The 11,220-nt window shown below is 41.8% G+C and overlaps 2 protein-coding genes across 2 annotated transcripts in view; one reads left to right on the plus strand and one right to left on the minus strand.

The window, feature by feature from the left end:
* Window positions 1-380: 380 nt before the first annotated feature.
* On the plus strand, window positions 381-7,404 carry LOC123976383 (probable histone deacetylase 1-B). The gene is made up of 12 exons (XM_046058502.1): window positions 381-537; window positions 1,586-1,698; window positions 2,359-2,476; window positions 2,571-2,645; window positions 3,031-3,169; window positions 4,559-4,700; window positions 4,788-4,880; window positions 4,984-5,092; window positions 5,175-5,555; window positions 5,716-5,871; window positions 5,963-6,008; window positions 6,464-7,404. The coding sequence occupies exons 1-12, from the start codon at window positions 489-491 to the stop codon at window positions 6,489-6,491; spliced, it is 1,449 nt and encodes a 482-aa protein (XP_045914458.1). The 5' UTR covers window positions 381-488; the 3' UTR covers window positions 6,492-7,404.
* A 298-nt stretch (window positions 7,405-7,702) lies between these two features.
* eif3i (eukaryotic translation initiation factor 3, subunit I) overlaps window positions 7,703-11,220 on the minus strand; it is a 6,772-nt gene continuing 3,254 nt past the window's right edge. The window contains exons 8-11 of the mRNA XM_046058503.1: window positions 10,255-10,344; window positions 10,025-10,098; window positions 8,360-8,452; window positions 7,703-8,245 (exon numbers count right to left, since the gene is read on the minus strand). Coding sequence (XP_045914459.1) covers window positions 8,164-8,245; window positions 8,360-8,452; window positions 10,025-10,098; window positions 10,255-10,344 — 339 coding nt within the window. The 3' untranslated portion in view covers window positions 7,703-8,163. The remainder of the gene's footprint in view (window positions 8,246-8,359; window positions 8,453-10,024; window positions 10,099-10,254; window positions 10,345-11,220) is intronic.

Below are 11,220 nucleotides of genomic sequence, written 5' to 3' on the forward strand. Positions count from 1 at the left end.
GAAAAGTATTACATTGTAAAATAGTAATAAAGTAAACAATGGTGCTGCAATACTGACATGAACTTTGCTTTTAAACCCATCTCCTGACAAATCCCTTGAGGCGATAACCTCAAGAGTGGAGGATAGGGATGAAGTGTCCCATTCACACAGGACACTGAACTCTACACAGAGGGCAAGACAAAAGAAGGTGCACTTGTATGTCAACTGATTGTCTGATCATCAATTGCTGGACAATGCAAATTACCTAAATCTATTTCACTCCACTCTGCATCACTGAATTTCACACAAAACACTTGTGATGTGTGGTCTATACCAGTCTAGACACTGTCTGGTTGTGGCTGCAACATCGGCTTTCCTTGGTTTGTAACGCCGGCGCCTCCCAGTCGGGAGGTCCAGCATCTGTGATTGGTTGACTAGAGCTCAACGCGAGTTCCCCTGGTGCAAGACAGGAACCGGTGGGCACGGAACAGTGGGGTAATTGGTGTAAAATGGCGCTATCTCAAGGAACAAAGAAAAAAGTTTGCTATTACTATGATGGTAAATATTCAACGTGTGTACTTTAGTTACTCAGTAATTGAAGTGGCATTGAAGGCGTTTAGGAAATTGTACATAATATTTGTTGCAAGTGTGCCGTAGGACCAGGCTAGCTAGCCGGTGTAGCGTGCTAACGTTAGCTTGCTCGATTGGCCGGTTTTGGCTACATGCTTAGTTAGCTGTTAGCTTAAAGCTGCATTCATTAAATCACCCGGTGTTCATCTCAGTTTCAAGTTATCAAATAACCAGACAAATTCCCTCAATGTATTAAAACATTTAATTGGATCGAGATTTGTGCATGGGAGGTAACTTGGTCATTCTGGGAACATAGAGGAGCCGCGAAGCTAACCGGCGCTAGTCACGTCAATGTTCCCCCAATTTGATATCAACTTCCGAGAAGTGGGGACCGATGCGCCGCTTGCCAGTTTGTTGCCAGGTTACTTAACTTAGGGGAAAGTTTCCGTGCAAAAAAGTGCCATTAAGTTATACTGAATTCCCCTTTTCTGTTATGCACAGGAACTTTTAAGAAAATGCAAGCTTGCATACCGGTGTGTGGGTGTAGATATTACAAGTTGGATGCCTTTGCTGCCTAAACGCTTGTGTCTTATTTAAAAAAAAACACACACACAATTTGAAACGACTTCTCATTGACCCCAAACTCCTATTCTGGCAAAATAGCTCGGGCAGCATATGAATAACTGAAGCTGTTTTTATCTCTCAGATTTTAATATCGGGTCATGTTGGTGTCCACAGTTGTAATGTGCAGCAGAGGATTGTGTGAAAAACAGGCGAATGTGTCAAAACCATAGAGTTCAAAACTTCAACATAAACTGAGGACTGGTTCATCCTTTTTCATGAAATTGTCAGACTTCATTTAGTTTTAAATTATATAACATTGTCAGATAACCAGGGCACATTTTTGAATGGAGATTGGCATGAAGTTGTCTTCACACTGGAGAGCCAAAATACATTGTTGCAGCAGGGTTTTTTTTTTTTTTTTTAAATCAAATGTTATCATGTAAACTTGTCTGGATGATCTTTTCTTTCCAAGGGGATGTGGGGAACTACTACTACGGCCAGGGCCATCCCATGAAACCCCACAGGATCCGCATGACACACAACCTCCTTCTCAACTATGGACTATACAGGAAAATGGAGATCTATGTGAGTTGCAACACAACACTCAAAACAATCAGATCCATATGCATGTGTCGTTATGTTTCATCAAGAGAAAGTTACACCATAATCTTTAAAGCAGAGTCTTAAAGCCAGTTCACTGGACCGTGATCAGTGTGCTCAACAGCTTACAAAATAGCCCCCCTAATTGACAAAGGTAATGGACAGGGTGGTATGAGGGCACCTAATCAATTGTGATTTAGGGGCTAATGGTACAAATACTCATCATGACCCATTCACTACAGGCTTTCAACTTCACCTTTTAGTATCAGCTGAGCTAACATTTAACTCATTTAGCTGACGTTTTTATCCAAAGTGTATATATGTCAGAGGTTGCACGTCCTCTGGAGCAACTAGGTGTAAAGTGTCTTGCTCAGGGACATGTGGATGTGTCATAGTGGGAATTGAACCCGGGTCTTTCTGATACCATAGCTAGCTTGGAACCTCAGCCGTGGTGATACCAAAAAAAAAGCACCAGGTACTGTCCACAACTTTTACCAATGGATAACTTAAAAAGAGATCCATGAGCGGTACCATGCAGTGGAATTGAGGCAAAAGACGAGAGTTACCAATCCAAGACTGTAAGCATGACATGTAAAAAGTGTCAGCTGTAACTTTTTTCCTCGTTTCCTTTCTGCTTGTTTCCAGAGACCACACAAAGCCAGTGGTGAAGAGATGACAAAGTACCACAGTGATGACTACATTAAGTTCCTGAGGTCCATCCGACCAGACAACATGTCGGAGTATAGCAAACAGATGCAGAGATGTGAGTGTCCGCTTTTCTTCCAAAGGACACTGAAGTATTCTTGCAGTTATTCTTAGACGTGTAAAATCTTTTTATCCCGTTCTTTTTCTCACAGTCAACGTTGGAGAGGACTGTCCAGTGTTTGATGGTCTGTTTGAGTTTTGCCAGCTCTCAACTGGCGGATCTGTCGGTATGTTATTCCAACCACACTTCCCATAATCCTTCAGTTGCACGAGCGTCATGCGGGAGGGACATTTATGTGCATGGCTGGGAACCATGTATAAAACTGTTTAAGTACAGGCCTCAATTTAGTGTAGGTAACCTTTTTAAACACATCTTAAATTTATATCATATACTTTTTGAAACAACAAGTTAAACAAGAACAATTGCAATCACCCGTGGTAGTCCTTACTGGGGAGAATAAGTACGCACAGGACTGTCAAAGAAAAAAGTTACAATCGCAGGCGTGACATAGAAACGGACACACTATCTCTCCTGCACATTAAAAATTAAAAACAAATAACTGAGTTGGATCAACACACCAAAGTCCATTAAAGTCCTTTTGTGCCCTCTAGCTGGGGCATTGAAGCTGAACAAGCAGCAGACAGACATCGCCATCAACTGGGCCGGCGGACTCCACCACGCCAAGAAGTCCGAGGCCTCTGGTTTCTGCTACGTCAACGACATCGTCCTGGCCATCCTCGAGCTGCTCAAGTAAGCTGCCGCCTTCGTTTTGCATTTAACCATCCTGCCTTGCCACCCATCTGTCAGGTTTGAGTCGTTTTCAGCCCCCAAAGAAATCTGGCATGTGCATTTTAGATACGGATTAGCTGGATTACATCCGCACCTGCCTTGGAGCTTTATGTCTGACGCACATCAAACAATTCGTCTTTCTGTGCCAAACACTAGATTGCTGCCTTTCTTGCAGTGTTTATGCCTTTTTAAAGATGACGATAAGTGCCTTCTTATCACTTGTCACTTTCCGTACCTTTTCAAAACAATTTTAGCAAGTTTCTCCCCGGGCTTTTGGCCTGTTTGATTTGCATGGTCGTTTATTTGGTTTTAGATAGACGCACAGCATTTTCACTTTGCTGTTTAGGTGGCTGAATGCACTTTGGATGAGTGGATATTAACTGCATTTATATACCAGAATTAGATTATTTAGACATATTTTTTTAAATGCTTTTTTGGAAAAAGCTGGCCCTGAGATGTTTTCTGAAAGTGCTTACTATGGCAAATTCTTCTTTAAAGTCAGGTTTCTAATCTGATATACACTTACAGGTCATTTTATTAGGTACACCTTGCTCGTTCCGGGGTTGAACCTCTTTTTGCCTTCAGAACTGCCTTAATTCTTTGAGGCAACAAGGTGTTGAAAACATTCCTCAGAGACTTTGGTCCATGTTGACATGATCAGACCAGGTAACATTTTTCCAGTCTGACAGTAGATCAGTTTTGGTGAGCCTGTGTGAATCGTAGCCTCAGTTTCCTGTTCATAGCTGACAGGAGTGTCACCCAGTGTGGTCTTCTGCTGCTGTAGCCCATCTGCTTCAAGGTTTGACATGTTGTGCATTCAGAGATGGTATTCTGCACACCTTGGTTGTAACGAGTGGATATTTGAGTTAGTGTTGCCTTTCTGTCATCTCAAACCGTCCACCCATTCTCCTCTGACCTCTTAAATCAACAAGGCATTTTCGTCCATACAACTGCCGCTCACTGGATATTTTCTCTTTTTCAGACCATTCTCTGTAAACCCCAGAGATGGTTGTGTGTTAAAATCCCAGTAGATCAGCAGTTTCTGAAATACTCAGACCAGCCAGTCTGGCACCAACAACCATGCCACATTAAACGTCACTTAAATCCCCTTTCTTCCCGACTCTGATGCTCAATTTGAACTTCAGCAAGTTGTTTTGACCACGTCTACGTGCCTAAATGCATTGAGCTGCTGCCATGTGATTGGCTGATTAGCTATTTGTGTTAAGAAGCAATTGAACAGGTACACCTAATAAATTGGCCCGTGAGTATATATTTTAAGTGTCCATATTGTTTTCACGCAACTCGAATTCCTCTTAAGATGATGTTAACTGAATTCCCTCTCCTCCCTAGGTACCACCAGAGGGTGTTATACATAGACATTGACATCCACCACGGTGATGGAGTGGAGGAGGCCTTCTACACCACAGACAGGGTTATGACTGTCTCTTTCCACAAGTATGGGGAGTACTTCCCTGGGACTGGAGACCTGAGGGTTAGTTTGTTTCTTCTAATTTTCTTTCTAAGATCACTGGCGTACGTTTGTGTGGGCATTAACTCAATGATATCTCCATGTGTGCAGGACATTGGCGCTGGAAAGGGCAAGTACTACGCAGTAAACTACCCGCTTAGAGACGGTATAGATGATGAGTCCTATGAAGCCATCTTCAAACCTGTAAGTCAGCTTGTAAGGTACTCTGTAATGACCACAGTCAGACTCTTCCTCAGAGCTAGGTTGTTGATGTGTGTTTGTGTGTGTTTGTTTGTGTGTGTGTTAGATCATGGCTAAAGTCATGGAGATGTACCAGCCAAGCGCTGTTGTGCTCCAGTGTGGAGCAGATTCCCTTTCTGGAGACAGACTGGGCTGCTTCAACCTCACCATCAAAGGTATCAACACCATTCACTCTCCCACGACAATACAGTGCTTTTGTTGAATTTGTAGAATTTTAATGTGTGTGCGTTCTTCTAGGCCATGCCAAATGTGTCGAGTACATCAAAAGCTTCAACCTGCCCCTGCTGATGCTGGGCGGTGGAGGCTACACCATTCGCAACGTGGCCCGTTGCTGGACCTACGAAACCGCCGTGGCCTTGGACTGCTCCATCCCCAACGAGCTGCCCTACAACGATTACTTTGAGTACTTCGGGCCCGACTTCAAGCTGCACATCAGCCCATCCAATATGACCAACCAGAACACCAACGAATACCTGGAGAAGATCAAGCAGCGTCTGTTTGAAAACCTCCGTATGCTACCTCACGCCCCTGGTGTCCAGATGCAGGCGATCCCCGAGGACGCTCCCCACCTGGACAGCGGAGACGAGGATGAGGAGGACCCCGACAAACGCGTCTCTAGTAAGAGACTCATACATCACGTACATAGACATAGACATAAACGTAATATGTCTGAGTTTGAAGGATGGGAGGATGCACATTAGGGTCGAGTTCTAGTCTGTGTTTGAAAGGCATATTAATGAACTGGGCCTTTGTCGACGGTGTGCGTGCTGTGTTTCAGTCCGGGCCCACGACAAGAGGATAGCCTGTGAGGAGGAGTTTTCTGACTCTGAGGATGAGGCGGAGGGGCAGGGAGGAGGCCGCAGGAACGCAGCCAACCACAAGAAGGTGAAACGAGTGAAGAAGGAGGAAGAGAAGGAAGGAGAGGAGAAGAAAGGTAAGACTTATTCACAAGTCCGGTTGGTATTTGTACATAAAAAAACATTGTAATCACTCTCGGGTTGTTGTTTATTTTTTTTGGCTCGTAGAAGTGAAAGAGGAGGAGAAGGAGGAAGAGAAGATGGACACATCAGGGTAAGAGAATTCTGAGAATTCTAATGAAGTGTTTTTAGAAAATAAAAAAAGCCTATTACGAAGACAACTCTTCGTAATAGGCTACCTGGGCAACTTCCTAAAACATACTGCTGAGGAATAAAGTAAACAGAGCACTCAGACAGGTGTAAGGGTGTGTGTCCGTTTGAAATGTGGTACAGTGGAAGAGAATCTTGATTTAAAGATGACCGGATTAAATAAAGGTTGTGTATATATAAATGAGGGAATATCTTGTGGAGGAATAGTTTTCATCCCTCCAACAGATCTGTACAGACTTGGCAAGGAGCTGTTCTGGAGGCCTGTGGTGGCCTGACTCCATACTTTGTAGATCATTGTGGGTCCTGTAAACCCCTCATGGTCAAAGAGAAGTGAAGCAGACTGACAGTTTGGTCCCAGGTATGTTGTTGCTTAAACCCCTCAACTGTTGTGTGTTTCAGGCCAAAAGAAGAGGTGAAGACAACTTGAAGTCTGGCACGGGGAGAAATGGATGGTTGTACTGTTGTCCTCAAGTCTCACTGAATCTTACATTCTCCTGCTGCGACGATAGGACCCTTTTTTGTATTCCTGTTTTATTATGTGTTCTTCTGGGCAACCCCGGTCCACACTGTATTCTTTGCATATGTTTCAAAGCTCAATGAAGCACCAGTCGAGTGGGCACCGCACAGCCACAGCTGCCTATCTTGATCGTCAAATTAGCATGAATTTCCCCCTGTATTGTGGAAACCCCACCCGACTGGAGCTCCATGTAGTATAAAACCGCTCTAATCGTTCTCAGCTGTTCAGAGAACCAGGTCAACTTTAATGTGAAGAAAACCACCCGAGTTATTACTGTTCCTGTCATGGCATTCCAGATTTGAACAAGTTTGTGGGGCTCATGCTGAAATCCCTGCAGGCATAGATGATAAGTGTAGCACTCACATGCAAAAAGCCTTTTGTTAGTTTTTTTTTTAACATCTATTTATGATACTGTTGGAATAACCAGGATTTTGGCAAACTGATGTTTGGCTTGCTGTGTTAATTTATCAGTGAATGCATGTTTAGAATGATCTCGCCTTAAGCATGCACATGTTACTCTCACGGGCCATTAAGTTATTTTAAATCATGAATGCAGTCAGTCCCTTCATCCCATCTTCCCATCAATATCTTGTCAGTGTTTCTTCCCTTATTGTTCGGATGTGTAAGTATGAATCTGTGTGAACCTCTGGAGAGGCAGATGTTGAGAAGTGAGTGACTTGTTTTAGATATTTTGTACCATTATACATGAAGGTGGAGTGAGCTGGTAAAATGGTCCTCCACATGTGGTTGTTTGGAGTTCTATCCTTGTGAAATGTGCATTATCATAACTTTGTCATAGAAAAATAAAGAAAATTGATCCACATCTCCCAAGTTCATTTAAAACCCCAAACAGAAGAACTATTCAAATCCTATGTGAAACTATTCCTCTGTTCCTATTTTCAACAGGTGTTTAGGGTTTTCGGGTATACTGGTTTTCGAATAATTTGTCCCCTCGGGCCCCTAAACTGAATATAAAACAACTTGCAATACACCACAACTTAACACTCATACATAAGTTTGCAAGGCTTTTGTTTTAGATTGCATTGTATTTTTTTTAAATTTTGAATTTGGTCACAGAACTATCAATTTTAAAATGAGTATATAGATCAAACAGACACGACTTGAGTAGGTAGTTTTATGGTGACTTGTACTGGAATGGCTTACAACAGAAAGTATATCAATACCTCATTTTACTCATTTGTAGAATTAGATTAAATAGACTCAGGGAGTGTGGGTCTTAAAAGTCCAGTCACGATATCTTTGCAGTTCCAGGGTATAAAAGTGACTTCTGATCCCACCAACAGTTTCCAAGTGATGTTAGAAAAATGACTAAAAAGACACCATCCTCGTCACTGAGATGCAGTCACCACTTCTGACCTCTTTTCCTTTATTTGTAGTAATTTATACGGGTCAAAAATAATCACTGACAACTCTGACCTGTACCTTCGACTTCAGATCAGTTCAGATAAAGGGAAGGAGGCGAGGTGGTCAAAACTAAATGCACTTTAGTCCATTGTTGCTTCTTCCTAACTTGACTGAGTGTGATGTTAGTTGAAGCTGTGGGGTTGAAGAGCCTGACTGTTTATGCCTCCAGTTCAAAGTCAAAGTACTGTGGGTCAAAGTAATGAATCCTTACGTATCCATCTTCTCCTCCACTGCTGTAACTGTAGACGGTAACAACAGTACAAGAAAACATGTCAACAACGACACACAAAAGGTTTTGACCACACTACTTAACATTTTAGGGCAGTGTATGTGCAAACATGGTCATCTCTTACCTCTTGCCATCAGGGTGGAATGCCACACAGTTAATGGGGCCGAAATGACCCTTGACCCTGCCGAACTCCTCTTCATAGGCAGCATGGAAGAACCTGAGGACAGAATAAAGGCAGATTATGACATGAACACTTAAAAAAATCTTGATGTTGACATGTGAGATAACAGTGATGTTAGTGTTTCCCACAGGATTTTAAGAGAATATGGTGGGTGGGCCTTGAACCCTCTCACCGGTGGGTCCGGGAGCATGCCGCCCATGAGATACTTTTGTTAAGTTTGCACCAAATTAACACATTTAACTTAAGAGGCTATCTATGAAGAACTTGGTACGCTTGTAAACAATGTTGTGCTCTAATAAACTATTTGATCATAAACCTGTTGTATCAGCAACAAAAGTCAACATATTTATTTAATGTTTTCCCCAAAACCCTGAATCAAAGAGTAGAAGATAGAATAAGTAATTTCTCTAACATTTTACGGTGTTTTTTTTTTTTTTTACTTTTATTGGATACATGTAATATATCTTTTATACTTTCTAAGATTTTAATCCAATTAATCTTATTTCCATGCTGTATAGACACCTTATTTTGAAAACCGGGCGTTGTGTGTATCCTCATGCTAAATTCATTAAGTCCAAACAGAGTCCGAACTTGATAAATAATGTTGTATGTGGTTCTCGTATCGCGTAACATGAAGACTTCACAGCCTCTCTTCGGGTAGGACTCTCATACTGCAACACTTGTCTTTGTAAAGAGAGAAACTGGCAGGAGTCGCTAACCTGCCTGTCTGTCATCTCGCACTGGGCTGTTGAGTTGATTCATCATGAAGGCTTTAATACGTGTGCACTCCAAATGTAGGCGCGGCTAGCTTAATCGCCTTCTCACAAACGAGTGACAGAAACAGTCTGTTAACGTTACCGTAGTTACCTCAAAAGAAAAGTAGTTGTCTGGAGTCGGAGGCCAAAGTGTCTGAGCGTGCAAGCTTACAGCAGTGCCCACAAAACACAACGTTAGAGGTCCGTAATAAATTATGAGATGTAAAAAATCTTTCGGGTACATTTTGAAACTATGGGGGAGCAGACCATGAGCCAGCCGCCATGGTCTCGTTAATAAATGGGAAACACTGGATGTTATCTCACGTCTAGGGCTGGGTGATATGGCCAAAAATGTTCACGATAAAAACATTTCATATCATTCAATATCGATAATTATCGAGATATGTCAAATCATTTATTCTTTCAAGTGAGTGAAAACTGAAGAAACCAGATGGTTAATTAACTTTTCTTTATAGTCAGAATGTGACAAACACTTGATGCCAAAAGTGGACCACTTAACAAATCTGAGGTAGAACATTCAAAACTATCTTTTTCAACAAATATGACTAATAAATCTTTTTTCAGCCCCTTTTCCTCAACAAAATAAATATTTTAATTAAAAAAGTGCTAAATTGTCTGTGATTCAAATGAATTACAACTAATATTTATTGAGCACATTTTGAACATTTATTATTGAGGAAAATTATATTGCGAGAATTATCATTATTGTTTTATGTCCCAGCTCTACTCATGTCATTTGGTATAAAAGAAGTGAACACATAATTTGGTTTTGTTTTATCTTAATGTTATCTTTCTTAACTTCTAATCAACCGCAGCCATTTTTTCCCCTCACCTGGCCTCAAACTTGCCGATCCTGGTGGAGGTAGTGGTGACCTCCATGGCCTCCTGACCGCCTCCCATCACCACCTGAGTTACACAAACCATGCACAAGTGTCAAAGGCCAGTGATATGATACAGTTTGCACTTGAGAAAGCACTACGTGGCAAACAAATGTGTACATGGTCGCAGGACACACAGCCATCGCTCATTTTTACAGACGTAACAGTGAGAGTCTTCACTTACATGATCCATAATGGGGGAGATGGCGGCGGAGTTGACCGGTCGCTCTGTCTTGAAAGTCTTGATGTGATCCAGAGTAGCGCAGTCAAACAGCTGAGAGGAAACACAATAGACACCCAAACACTCAGTAACAATGTATGATACCAAAGTCATGATTAAAATCACATTACCCATCCATGGATGATTATTATTATTATTATTATTATTATTATTATTATTATTAATAATAATAATAATAATAATAATAATAATAATAATATAATTACTGGTGTTTTATACAAACATCGTCATACGACAAAAGTAGCAATTTGGTGACCCAAATATTCACAAGCTGTCAGGTTATGGCAGTGACAAAGGGCCAGGAGAGTAGACAGTCTTACCTTGGCAGAGTTGTCCTTGGAGGCACTGATGAACATAGTGAGATCCACTGATGTCTGGATGTCATTGATCTGCTTGGTGTGCTCCTTGGCCGCCTTCAGGATATCTCCAGACTGTCCATAAATAAACACAGTGGCAGCATTCAACTTTAATGATTCTGAATTTAAAACTTACTATGAAGCTATGCACCTGGATATTTTTGTCTGAAATCTCACATTTAAATGCTTTATATTCTTTATCACAGCAATATATTTATCCGTAATTGCTGGAAAACTGAGAAAAGGTTATTGTTTGGGCTTCCTAACCAATATCAGCTTTGTTTCCTAATATTAGGCCCTGCAGCCAGTGCCACATAAACACTGTTAATCACATTCCCATATGTTCCCAGACAGACAGTGTGTGTGTGTCCAACCTTGGCGCTGAACTGGTTCAACTCTCCGTTTTCATGGCCGGCAATGACAAACTCTCCCAGAGGTCCCCACACAGCACTGGTAATCTTGTGGTCGCTGCAAGGTATCGACAGGTAGGGCTGGTTGTCCTCTGCAGATACAGAGCAAGAGAGACTCACTATACCACTGAGAAGAGCCATAT

This window comes from Micropterus dolomieu, linkage group LG09 (genome assembly GCF_021292245.1).
Source record: "Micropterus dolomieu isolate WLL.071019.BEF.003 ecotype Adirondacks linkage group LG09, ASM2129224v1, whole genome shotgun sequence".
In the NCBI taxonomy this organism is placed as follows: Eukaryota; Metazoa; Chordata; class Actinopteri; order Centrarchiformes; family Centrarchidae; genus Micropterus; species Micropterus dolomieu.